This window comes from Jaculus jaculus, chromosome 15 (assembly GCF_020740685.1).
Source record: "Jaculus jaculus isolate mJacJac1 chromosome 15, mJacJac1.mat.Y.cur, whole genome shotgun sequence".
NCBI classification, from domain to species: Eukaryota; Metazoa; Chordata; class Mammalia; order Rodentia; family Dipodidae; genus Jaculus; species Jaculus jaculus.
In genome coordinates, this window is record NC_059116.1 from 3,860,265 (window position 1) to 3,873,998 (window position 13,734).

Consider the following 13,734-nt stretch of genomic DNA (forward strand, 5'->3'; position numbering starts at 1 on the left):
AAACATGGTATGAGCGTAACTGTGAGGCTCCCTGGGGCCCATCCAGGGACCCCTGGATCTGAGTGGTCTGGGGGGGAACAGGGGGTGTCATGTAATGGATTGCACCTGGGTCCCAGTTACATCAGGAAGAAGCATGCTGTGTGGTGGGCAGAAAGCACGCAAGGAGCAGTGTCCACCGCGGCCTTCCTCTCCCAGTGTGGGTTATGAAGCTGTGTGTGCTTGCCAGATAGAAAAGGCCTTTTTGGTTTTATGATCTGCAGTTTATAAGATTTATTAGTAACTACGCCACCCAGGCTTTCTTAATCTCTGCACTCTTGGGGAACTCTTGGATTCATAGCACATAATGACTTGCTAAAATGTTCCCAACTTCTTTGTCTTTGTCTAGTCTTGTCTTTTTTTTTTTTTTTTTTTTAACTGAGACCAAAACCCTTCGCGGCCTTGCATGTCTGCCCCAACAGCCCCCAGAGAAGGTTCCTTGGCCTTCTGTTTGGAAGTGGGTGCTGGCCTGAGTGTCACAGGTAAAGATCAGATGCGTGAGCTTTCCAGCCCTGGCCTGCTGGTGACAGCTTTGTGCCTGTCTTCGGCCTCCACGCTGGCCCTCCCACTGCAGCCGGTCTCGGTCCCGGTCCCGGTCCCGGTCCCGGAAGGCTGTCTCGTTTTGCAAGGAAACAGTTGAACACTTTTGAAGAACTGCCGGCACTCCGTGAACAGAGGCAATGCTAACCCTGTTTTCTTCTTTGCAGACACGGGACGACTTCCTGGGCCAGGTGGACGTGCCTCTCAGTCACCTTCCGGTAAGGACATAAGTTACCGTGTGCTGGGCTGCAGGCTGTGGGCGGGATGTCTAGCAGTTTCTAGCTGGTATGTTTGCGCATTGGCTCCCCTCAGCGTGAGGAAGAGGCTGAAATGAGTGAGGAGCCTTTGCTCAAGAGAGGTCCTTTGACAGGTCAAATAGACTAACAGCTGTGAAGTCACACGTCTGGGTCACATGACTGCCCCTTTCAACATCTCCGGATCCCTTTTGAGTGTCCTCCCCCCTCACAGAATAGCCATCTCCTCCTGCCCAGCTCCTTGTCTTGTCTTCAACTTGGTCTTTGCTCCCACATGGCCTTGGGACTCCCTGTGCGCGCTAGAACTGCCTGTGGCGTTTCTTCCAGCTGTGTCCGCACAGGTTGCCCTTCCCACGTACGTTCATGGCATTCTTCACCAGGGTAAGAGCACCCTGTTCACTTCTGCCCACCAGGAACTCTGCCCTAGCCCCAGAACAGCCTCATACCTCCTCACTGAGACAGCACTGTAGTTTAGGATGTCAGTTACACACTATGGCAGTGTAGAAAGGATGTTGAGGGCTGGAGAAATGGCTCAGTGGCTAAGGCACTCGCCTGCAAAGCCTAAGGACCCAGGTTCAATTCCCCAGTACCCACATAAAGCCAGATACACAGAGTGGCGCATGCATTTAGAGTCCATTTGCAACAGCTAGAGGCCCCGGTGCACCCATTCATTCTCTCTGCTTGCAAATACATAAATAAAAGAATGTGGGAACAAGAACTGAAACCTTCATGCAAGTAGAGTCATATTCCAGCTATAATTTTCCAGATTGTTCCATCCTACCTCTTGGCCGCCTTCTTCCCGAGGACAGCACAAAGTGACCAGGAGAGGATAGTCAAATATTTCTGCCTTACAAGGGCATCATGTTTTTCAATGCTTTGTGTAAGCACACAGCATAAATAGTCTATAAACTAAAATGACAGGAAGCATATAGTGTGAGACTCCTGCTGTGTAGAAACTGGGGCTATTCCCGGATGTTAAATGCCAAGAAAGACTGTGCATGACGAGGGAAGATATGCTATGAAGGAATGTGATGGCAAGAGACTTACTCTCACTCTCTCGGGGGAGCTATTCAGGGAGAAAAACAGCAAATGTATATTCTCTTGCAAAGGGTTGGAAGCGGGAGTGACAGCATTCAAACATCCTTGTTAGTTTCCATATAAAAACCTGGAACTCTGAGGTGCCTGGAGTAGGGTGCCTCTGCTTCTATGTGAGATCAATCCCATAAGCCACCAGAAACGTGAGGGTTCCGCTCAGGTATTACTGACAGGAGGTGAACTGCAAGGAAAGACGTGCACATTCCAGCCTCCACAGAGGCGCTTTGCAGAGGCGCAGGGTGATGGCCTCGCAGTGTGGGGCAGCTGGCTGCTTCCTTTGTGGATATCCTTGGTTACAGTTATCCCTGAAGTAAGTCCACATCTTGGCTAAGAGAAATGACGTACTAACAGCCTCTTAGAGGAAGAAGTGAAAATTTCAACAGCTCCAAGAAGTCCTCGTTGTGAGTGATTTAAGAACGGCTGATTAAAAGTAGCTAGACATGGCTTCCACAGCGTAGGAGAATGTTCTGTGGTACAGAGAATGTTGAGCTTGGAATTTTGAGTACAGGCGAGGGTAAGTGTTCAGAGATGCTGCCAAGCCTCAGCATTAGGATAAAATCCAGCAGGTTAATGAGAGGGTAATTAAGGGAGGAGGGTTGACTCTGCTCAGAGTTTGTAGTATGCATGTGCGAAATGTCACATGAAATCCACTATTTCTTACAAGTAACATATGCTAGTAAACTAAAGCTAACAACAAGGTTTTAAGCCTCGCAGATGAAAGAGGTAGGACAGTGTTACCTAGAAGCTAGTGAATCTTCCTGGTTACACAGATGCCCAAAGAGAAGCTGGCAGTGAGAGGGTCAGAAGCCCCCCGCTGCAGCTGACTAGCTTTTACAAATACCTTTATTGGGCTGGAGTGGTGAAGGCGTTTGCCTGCAAAGCCAAAGGACCCAGGTTTGATTCCCCAGGACCCACGTTAGCCAGATGCACAAGGGGGCACATGCTTCTGGCATTCATCTGCAGTGGCTAGAGGCCCTGGTATGCCCATTCTCTCTCCCTCTTTCTCTGTCAAATAAATAAATATAACTAAAATAATTTTATTTATGTGCAAGGAAAGAGAGAGAGAATGAGAATGGACATGACAGTGCCTCCAGCCACTGCAAACAAAATTCAGGTGCATGTGCCATTTTGTGCAGTTGGCTTTACGTGGGTCCTGGGGAATCGAATGGGGACTGTTAGACTTTGCAGTCAAGTGCCTTGACCATTGAACTACCTCTCCAGCCCCTTGACTAGCTTTTAGAACAAACCCCATTCAGGGAGATGGACAATAAAAACAAAAGGAGGGAGTGAAGATTGGTCCCTTGGTTTCTGTGTGGTGGTAAAAATGAAGCATTCTGTGCTAAAAGGACTCGGCTTTGGAGCCCAGGATCTGAGGTTCTTGACCATCTGTGTACGACACCTGTGGAGGAAATTGTGGTCATTTATTCTCCTTGTTGATGCTCAAGTGTGAGAATGGAGTATGCATGCTAGTGTTTGGATCTGTTTTGTGGAGTAGGGACTGAATCCTCTTTTTTGACTGGCTGCATAACCATGATCATGATCAGTTTATATTTGACCTGTAGATTCAGTATTTGTTAGAATCATTCAATTTTAGGTAAACAAAATAAGATGATTTTTTAAAATGCCTGAGTTGAGTCATTCATAATGGAAAAGGTTTGTTGAGAGCAGGGGTATGGGGCACAGCTGGCCCCGACCCTCCCTCACCCTTTTTAGGGCTTAATGGATCTGATTGCATGTGTGATTATTAACTGATTTAGTATGGCTCCATCTCTGGCTAGAGAGTTCAACTTCTTCAACAAATATTCATGACGGTGGAATTCTAATCTTTACAGATGGGTCAGAGAAGCAAGTTTGCCTCCATGTAGCAGAATACCGCCATCCCTGGAGTCACACAGAGCAGCTGAGCATTTGAAAGGTGGCGAGTATGGTGGAGAAGTTAATTTATAGTTGTGTGTGTGTGCAGAAAGAGAGAATGGGCATGCCAAAACCTCTTGTTACTATCAGTGAACTCGAGATACATGCACCACTTTGTACATCTGGCTTCAGCTGAGTTCCGGGGAATCAAACCCAGGCCATCAGGCTTTGAAAGCAAGTACCTTTAACTACTGTGTCATCTCTGTAATCCCATGTGATTTTCATCAAAACTTCAGAAGCCACATGGGCAACTGGCAGCTCATCAGATGGCACCCTTGCAAACTGTGCCAGAGGGTCCCTGATTTAGGTCAAAAATGGGTGATTCTAATGTCCTTTGTCATGCATATGGTTCCTGGGGGAACCATGCGTAATGGAGTTCATGGAGTCCCAAGCCCAGTAGGGTTCTTTAGCAGTCTCCAGTGGTCAGACTTTAAATGACAGCAATTTACCTGTCAGGCATTGAGGACTTCTGATCTAGGGATGGGTGAGGTATGTACCTAACATTCCTTTCTGATCTCCCCTCTCCCCCCTCCCTCTTTCCCTCCCTCTCCCACCTCTTGCTGATTGCAAATAAAGTGAGGTTTCCTTCACCTAACCTCACCTCAGACCATTTCTCTGTAATTTTGTATATGTACTGAGCTAAGAACATTAAAATTTGGGTAGGAAGAAAAGGCTTTGAAATTTGAGTTATGGGCATAAACTTGAACTAATTTTTTTCTAGTTTCTAAATCTGGGCTAACAGAATAGTCACCTATTTCTACATGTTAGCCTATAATCATTTATTCCTAAGGCATTTCAAAGTATGAATGAGGCATTATTTTATTGCTTAATATAGTAAGAAGCTTTATTCCTTCAAGAAAACACTATGCCAGCATAGCCAGAAGCTCTTATTAACGTGCTTGTCTTTCAAGCACGAGGACCTTGTTTAACCACCAGAATCCACTCTAAAAAGTCAGGTGACAGCCAGGGAGGCAGAGACAGGAGGATCCCAGGTGTTAACTGGCAGGCCTGTGCAGCCTACTGGTGAGCTCCAAGCCAATGAGAGGCCCTGTCTCAGAAACCAAAAAAAAAAAAAAAAAAAAAAAAAAGGTGGCTGGCACCTGAGGAACAATACCCAAGCTTGTCCTGTCATGATGCCCCGGAGCCTCTGCTCAGCCAACAGAGGAACAGCGCCATCCATACATGAACACACACACCTCAAAAATAATAAAAAATAAAATAAAACCTCACTTTCAGATTTGTAGACATGGCCCTCTTGAACTGTTCTCATGCAGCCATAAATTCCCTGACCCAGAGAAGCATCCCAGGCTGACCCAGAGGGTCCTCACAGCTCTTTTCTGTGGGAAATTGATGATATCAGCTGCTCTGCATGGCAGAAAGTTACTGTCGCAGTTATTGGCTGCAGTGGCCCAAATAGGCAATGGGCAGTCCCCAGAGCAGGAAAGGGAGGCAGTAATAGGAGGAAGAAAATCAACTTTGCCCCCTTTTATCACGGAATCCTCCGTGCTTCATCCTGATCAAGTGCTTCAGATGAAACAGAATGAATTAGGGCTGGAGGGATGGCTTAGCGCTTAAGGCGCTTGCCTGCAAAGCCAAAGGACCCAGGTTTGATTGCTCCAGGACCCACGTAAGCCAGATGCACAGGCGGCACATGCATCTGGAGTTCGTTTGCAGCAGCTAGAGGCCCTGGCATGCCATTCTCTCTCTCTCTGTCTCTCTCATAAGTAAATAAGTTTAAGAATATTTTTAAAAAAGAAAGAGAATGTCTTAGAATCATGATTCACATTATTCTTGGATATCTCGATGTTCCAAGTTTATTGTTTTTGTTGGGGGCTATACTGATGTGTAGGAAGAGGCTCAAGTGTGTAGAATGATTAGGACCTCTGCTTGCTTGTTTCTCTGTCAGACCAACTCTCTTTAATACTTCTTCCCACTTTATTCCACTTTGAGGAAAGGAGTAGCACGAGAGGGGAGGGTGAAGAGGGAGAGCGAGCCTCCTTGTCATGGTTCAGAGAGCTGTGGAGGCGCCAGCCATGCTCTGAAGTCGTCTCCAACAGTCAGGCTGCAAATGACAGGAATCTGCCTGTCACGCACTGTGGACTTCGTGTCTGGAGACAGGTGGCATATGTATCTAACATTCCCTTCTGGTCCTCTGCTCTCTAAGAGGAAGGTGCCAGCCTAGCCATGAGCGGGTTTCCCTTCGAGTCTGGGGCCGAGCACTGGCGCTGTTCCTCTGTTGGCTGAGCAGAGGCTCCGGGGCCTCATGACATGCTCATTTCCTTGGAGGTGCAGCTGAGCCCAGTCCCAGAGGGAGGCTGTCACTGAGGAAGGTCCTGTCACTGACCAGATGGCCTCTCAACACAGCTCCTGATCGCCTGTCCGTGGGGCGCCAGGAGCAGCCACAGGTGTGGCCTCACACCGTTGTCACTTTTGCAGCAGCATGCAGTGTGTCGTCACCTGAAAGTGCGTACGGTGTATCCTGTACCTACCGATTACTTCGGGATTAAAAATAACTCCAAGGCTTGCAGCAACAACAGAGTGGCTCTCTGACAGGTGTCTGCCTGTTAAGAACTTTCCCTGCCTCTTCCTCAGTCACTGGTGCCTGCCCTGCCCTAACAGTCCCCAGGGCCCCTACCAAGCACAGACTCTGCACCCCTAGACATTGCACTGGACAGAGAAAGAATCTGTTGCAGGAATGTCAGGTTCTCCATCTCAGTCACAGCCACGCAGAGCATCCATGAATGACCCATGAGTGTGCCTTGGGGACTTGGGACGGGGGTAGTGCCCACACTGCACTTGGAGGCCACCCCAGCGCTCACCATTCTTTCACAGCCCTCTCGTGTTCATGACTAGGGGCATGTTGGTGACTGTTGCAAAGGTACGCAAGCTTCACTAACATGGAACTTAGGGGGACTTGAGGCATGTATCCACTTCTGAGAGTGTTCTCTGTGGGGTGGGGGGACCAGGCCGAGAAAGGAAGGTGACACCTCCAATGGTGGCAGACTGGTAGCAATGCTGGCCTGCAGTGTGACGAAGGGTATGGATGGAGGTGGAGCCCAGGATGAGCCTGGGGACTTGGTGGAAGCTGGGGGTTCCAACCGGGTTTTGAATCTGGGACCTCCCCAACCATTGCCTGCAGAATTATCTCCCCATGTGGTGCAGAGGCTGTGATTCTGCCAAAGCGCTTGCTCTCTTGAAGATGAGGACTCTGCCCGGAAGCTTGTCTCCCGCCCCAAGCCAAGCGCAGTGGCTCATTCCTGTAATTCTAGCATGGGGGTGGGGGTGGAGGGCAGCAGAAATTAATACCTTGTTTCAAAAAATTTTTTAAAAAAAAGTGTTGTGAATTTACATCATTTGCCGTCCTGGTACTCATCTAGTTTTGCTCTGGGACACGTGGAACCTGTGTCATCCGTAAGATCATTATCTTATCCAGGCTAGAAGATTCCCATGACATTCTCATTTTCCTCCTCTGCTTTTTTTTTTTTTTTTTTTCCAGTTTTTTGAGATAGGGTCTCACTCTGGCCCAGGATGACCTGGAATTCACTATGTAGTCTCAGAGTAGCTTCGAACTCCTGGCAATCCTCGCACCTCTGCCTCCCTCCCTAGTGCTGGGATAAAAGGCGTGTGCCACCACACCCGGCCCAGCCCGGCCCTCCTCTACTTCTTGTTGCATAGTATTGGGCTGGTAACACCAACATGGTGTGAGAGCATGGAATTAGCTTACGGTGGTGATGGCCAAGTTTGGGGAGTGGGCCCGACATGCCTGTGAGGACTGAACATAAGCCGCCGCAGCTGAGTGGAGGACCCCATTCCTGTCCCCAGTCTTAACACCAGAGCCCAGAGTATAAAGTCCAGCCGGCTCTTTAAGCCACAGTCAGGACTCGCACCCCAGGTCCGCCTCTCGCTCTTGAGGGCTGCGGGCGAGTCTGCGCTTCCCACGAGCATGCGCTCTGCTGCTCCCAGCTTCCCTGCTGCCACTGCCGGCCGTTCTGTAGGCCGTGTACGGGACCAGGCCCACCGGTCTTTCCTCCCATGTGCCCACTTACGCGGACCCTGCCACACTTCTCAGATTGCACCTCTCACCCCAGAGCCATTTTGGTCCCCAAGTCAGAATCGGTATTATTCCTCCATTGGAAGTCTTACAGGGTGGAGCCCCACATCACTGAATTTGTCTGCCATAGGATCGAGCCAGTGGTTGCCATGGCAGCCTTGCACCCTACAGGAGTAGCCACATGTCTTTCCCATGAAATTGACTAGTTACTTATTGGTTTGACTTACTGAGCAAAGGAGAGAGTGCCAGCCATTCCAGTCTCTATTGCTAAGTGTCCCATTACAAGTGATGTGTCTATGGAAAATTTGTATAGAAAACATTTCCAAACCGTCTGAAGTTTAATTGACTACCTAGGAACAACGCAGAGATGTAATGGTATTTCTTCCAAAGAACTTAATTTTCAGGGCTCAGTTTTTGTAAATGAGGTGTTCAGTTACTAACACATTACTTAGTTCTTGACCCCAGCAGTAGGAGGGGCGGGGTAAGTTCAAGCCTGATCTCGTGGGCTCTCCTCCTAGAAGAGATGGTGATAAATGAAGCAATAAATAAGCAAGGTAATTTCGGACGGTGGCAAGGGGCAGTTGAACAGAGTGACAGGACAGAAGATGGTAAGGGTGGACTGAGGGTGACAGTTTAGGATGAACTCTCTGAGGGCAGGGTGGCAAAGTGGAGATGGCCATGCATGGAGTCAGCTGTCCAGCACGACCTGCCAGAGCATGGACGCCACAGCAGGTTTAGATGTGATCTGCACCTATGGCAGGGGAGACGATGACCACGGTTGGCATGTGAGCAGTGGTTGGAGGCGTGCTCACGTAAGGTGGAGAGGCCAGATCACATAGCTTACAGGTGGTAGGAATGTAGGAAGGGGTTTTTATCTTATTAGAGAGTAGACAGCAACGAGGACAGGAGGACACTAACAGGTAATGATCCAGACATAGACATGCGCACACGTGACAAGATGGTGTGGCTTGCCTCTCTTCCTATAAAAGTGAATCTTTCAAATCATGTTCCACTGAAAGGTCTAGTTATCTGAGGTTTTACTATATAGCACATTTTAAAAATAATAGCGTTTTTCCAATTTCCAGCTTTTGTTAGGCCAACCAGTGTTGCATAATAAAAGGAACCCGTTTCTTTTGCAGTGAGAGCCCAGCTGCTCTGAAAGCCTCATGCAGTCAGCCCAGCAGAGGCTGTGGGTGGTCCCTCCTGGGTGCTCGGTGCAGAGCAACGTAACCTGTCAATGCTTTCAGGCTGGTGACTTGATAATTGAATGTGAGAGATGAAGTCGTGTACTCTGTTCACTCCACGTGTAGGTGTCTTGAGTCACAAGAGCCATGAGGCACCAGTGACCGCTCGTTCTCCACAGTTAACGGGCTCTGGGAGATGGAGGCCGCACCCTGCAGTTAGAACTGATGCTTGGCAATGCTGGCTGTAATTTTACCATTTGTCTCTGGCTGGGGTTGGTACTGGAACCTGGTGAAGATAGTGACATCTAGTGGATCTTAAGTACATGAACCTTGGCGGGCCTCTCGGATTTTTAATGAACCATCTAATACCTGCTGCTCCATCTGCCCCCTTACCATACTCTAAAATATGAAAATACATCCTCCGATCCCTTCCAGTGCTTCTAAAATAGGAAATGATCCAGGCATATTGCTTTTGGCTGATTCGTTGTTTTCTTCCCCTAGACAGAAGACCCAACCATGGAGAGACCTTATACATTTAAGGATTTTCTCCTACGACCTCGAAGGTGAGCTTCGAAGGGAATGCCTGGGGGGTGGATGGTTGGGGTGCTGTTTTCTCTGAGGATAATGACCAGATGCCATAAACGGGAAGGACGGAGGGAAGCCTTATCCTTTATAACTGCTTTTCTTCCTGTATACAGTCATAAGTCTCGAGTCAAGGGGTTTCTGCGGTTGAAAATGGCGTACATGCCAAAAAACGGAGGTCAAGACGAGGAGAGCAGCGAGCAGAGGGATGACATGGAGGTACGTGGGACAACTGTAAGCTGTGACCAGCTTCCTGGCCAGGGTCCCACTCTGAGACTCTGTTCCTAACGGGAGTGGATGTTTATGGAGTGAAATATGAGCACACTTGTGTGCATCCCTGCACTTGTCTGAGGCAGTCCACAGATGAATTTGCCTTGTGTCCTACCACTGATAGTGAGAGAAAGATACAGCTGTCCCATCTGTCATCACCCCTGCCGCCATGGACCATTCTCCTCACACAAGACTTACTGCTCTGGACTTGCAGTTCTTTCTAAATTCCTCTGAGCATCTGAAATTGCTTCAGAGTGGATAAGGTGATTTAGAAAATCTCTTCCTCATTTCTGAATCATTTGGCCCACAGGTGACAGCGTGTATTCACAGAGCATCCTCTGGAAATGCCATTGTGGAATTAGTCTAGAGGAATTTTTCCTGTGGTTCTCCTGGCCTAGCAGTTGTCTTCACTTTCTGGCCACATACCTGTATTCCAGCTTGCATCATACCTTCTCAGCATGTATCTCAGGCACTAGCCCGGTTCTCTATTGTTCTCAAAGCACACTTGAACAAGCCTTCTGTGGCTGTTTCCACATCTGTTTGCAGCTGTCACATACATGTGACATGTGGGTGATGTGTTGTGGGCAAGCTGACCATACCCCCTCCAACCAAGAGGCTGCATTTGCAGGGAGTGTTTTGATGTGGGTTTCCACAGCTTAGACCATGTGATTGGGACTGAAGTGGGTGGCAGGCAATAGTGGAGGTTGAGATTTCATAAGCAAAGCAACAGATTTGTCAAATCCAGGGAATTTTTTTTACACTCTTCTTGCCTTCCAACTGCAATAACCAGTGAATTACTTGATTTTCCAGTGGCTTTACTAGGGGATGTTAGGAAAGCAATACTTAATGCCCAAAGTATGTGTCGTAACAGTAGAACTGTGACCCTGGCACCATGCATCTGTTGGTATGGTGCCTGAGTAGCAGCTTCCAGACTCTTCTTTCTGTGGAGACACAAAATGGAAGCTTCTCCTCTCCTCACACCAGCCCAGTACAATACTCTTTGGGGACCAATAGGCCTTCCCTCCACTCTGATCACTCACACCATGCTTTCTGTTAGAGTATACATATGTAATTCATGGAGCTGGTAAAAACATGACAGTTGTAACAGTTATAGCATTGCCCATGTGACTGGCTTTATTCAGCCCTGATGGCCTTCAAGTCAGAATAGCCCATGGAAATCTACAAGCACACATAGTAACTTAAGAAACTAAATAGACTCTAGGTCCAAACCTAATGGCTCCCGGAAACACATTCATCTTAGAAGGTACTGTGAGGTAATTGACTATTTCTCAAAAGATATGTAAAGCTTTGAGGTTTTTATAAGGCTTTGGAAGGGAATATATCCATCTGTGATGCAGGAAGCTATCTTGAGACCCAGAGCTTCAGGACAAGGCCAAAGGGCATACAGAACACACCATAATGGCCTTCTCCCTACAGTCTGCCTCATGACTTTCCATTCGTTTCCCTCCACAGCATGGGTGGGAAGTCGTTGACTCAAATGACTCAGCGTCCCAACACCAGGAGGAGCTCCCTCCCCCTCCTCTGCCCCCAGGGTGGGAAGAGAAAGTGGACAACTTGGGCCGCACTTACTATGTCAACCACAACAACCGGAGCACACAATGGCACCGGCCCAGCTTGATGTGAGTAGCACCCCATGGCATGGACCTCTCAGTGCTGCTCTGCACAGTGAGGGATGGTAACTCTGGCACAAGGTTGGGAACTCAGTGGTCCATCTTTGTTGAGGTGAAGTATGAGGTCAGACACTAAGTCTGTGCATCAGAAGGAAGAGGCTACAGTGCCTGCTTCCCACTGCCATTGTAATATGATCAGAGTATGTATTTATGTAGGTGCTGAGGTGGCCCTTCCTAGATATATCTTCACTTTGATGTCTGCTCGCTTCCTTTATCTCCACTGTCCTCTCCTGACTGACCCAGCATGGAAAACAGCATGCAAATGGACTTGCTATTACTGATTTCTTTAATGTTTTGGATTCTTTTGTTAAAATATTTTTATTTATAAGGAGAAAGGGAGAGAATGGGAACAACAGGGCCACTTGCCACTGCAAGAAAATTCCAGATGCATGAGTCACTTTGTGCATCTGGCTATAAGTGGGTACTGGGAAATTGAGCCCAGGCTTGCAGGCTTTGCAAACAGGTGCCTTCTACCCCTGAGCCATCTCTCTCCAGCCCCCCTGTTTTGGATTCTTATTCCATTTTATTGTTTAATTTGAAAACTGCCACAAAATCCTTTTTTTGTTGTTTTGTTTTTCGAGGTAGGGTCTCACTCTAGCCCAGGCTGACCTGGAATTCACTATGGTGTCTCAGGGTGGCCTCGAACTCACGGCAATCCTCCTACCTCAGCCTCCCAAGAGCTGGGATTAAAGGTGTGCGCCACCACGCCTGGCTAAATCTTTAAAAAAAAAAAAACAAAAACTTTCTTTTCAGGAAATTTATCTATTACTCACTTGATTTAATTAGAAACACATAGGATATTTGCACAGTCAAAATTTGTAATTACTATTTAATAACTTACCAGCCTCAGGGATTTAATGGCGTGGTTAATATTTGTTCACTTAGTAATTAAAAAAAATATTTGAGAAAGAGGCAGATTCAAAGAGAGAGAGAGGATGGGCATGCCAGGGCCTCTAGCCACTGCAGACAAACTCCAGATGCATGTGCCACCATGGCTTATGTGAGCACTAAGGAATCAAACCTGGGTCCTTAGGCTTTGCAGGAAGTACCTTAACCACTAAGCCATCTCTCCATCCCTAATTTTTGTATCAGTGGTAGCAAATAAGTACAAATGAAACCTCAACTGTTACTTGGATTTTATTTATTTATGCACACATGCATGTATTCATGCATGCCTGGGTATGCGCACACATGTGTATATTCATTTACACAATGCCCATGTGGAATTCAGAGGACAGATCTGAGGTATGTGTGTCCCACCTTGAGACAGGGTTTCTTCGCTGGTTGGCTCATGAGCTTCCAACTGTTGTAGCTCTGTCGCCCGTCATCCTCGGCTTATTGGGATCACAGATGCCTGTGCCACTTTATCTATCCAGCTTTATGTGGGCACTGGGAAATGTAACTCAGCCTACCAGATTTTGCAAGCAAGAGCATTTAGCTGCTGACCTATCTCTCCAGCCACTCAATTTTTTGAAAACAGATTTTGAAAGTTTTTTAGGAATTCATGCTTTGCAGTAAAAGCCAAATCTATTAATGCACAGCGAGGGGCAAAACCAAAATACTGAGGGAAAGAAATGGTATCCTAGAAATTAATGAGCTTTCTGATAGCTAAGGTAATATTGTTATCAATTATATGTGATAAATTGTTATATAAATTTTAATGTATAATAAGGGCAAGTAGGTGATAACTAGGTGAGACCATTTTCTCTTCAACCCAAATTGAAAAAAATTTGCCAGTGAGGCCCTTTAAGCCAATGGTGTCAGCAGGTTGCTGGAAGGCTTTCTTTCAAACTTTTTGCCCTTAGAAATGACAGAAGTCTTCGGACCATATAAATGGGGGAGTGACTAGAAAATATGGCCATGTCAGTTGGTGTTCATTTTGTGTAACGTGGAGGCAAAGAATAGACAGTCCTCCCTGAGTGTCCCAGTAGATTCTTGTAATTGTCCACTGTTCTTGGTCACATACTGACTCTCCTGCTCATCGCTCCAAGGATGGGATAAATATCAAGATATTGTGATAGTAAATATAGGTGGCAATGCCTGTAGTTGGTGCTTTTTAAAAATTTACTATTGTTCCCTTTCACTCGTGACCATTGCAATTAGCAGTTGGAAAAGCA

General features: G+C 47.2%; 1 protein-coding gene across 3 annotated transcripts in view; it reads left to right on the plus strand.

Moving 5' to 3' along the window:
• The window catches only part of Nedd4l (NEDD4 like E3 ubiquitin protein ligase), a 323,634-nt gene that overhangs the window by 246,579 nt on the left and 63,321 nt on the right, over positions 1-13,734 (plus strand). For all 3 annotated transcript variants that reach the window (XM_004654771.2, XM_004654774.2, XM_045134685.1), the window contains 4 exons: positions 744-794; positions 9,576-9,637; positions 9,773-9,875; positions 11,400-11,566. In XM_004654771.2, the coding sequence (XP_004654828.2) occupies positions 744-794; positions 9,576-9,637; positions 9,773-9,875; positions 11,400-11,566 (383 nt within the window). The remainder of the gene's footprint in view (positions 1-743; positions 795-9,575; positions 9,638-9,772; positions 9,876-11,399; positions 11,567-13,734) is intronic.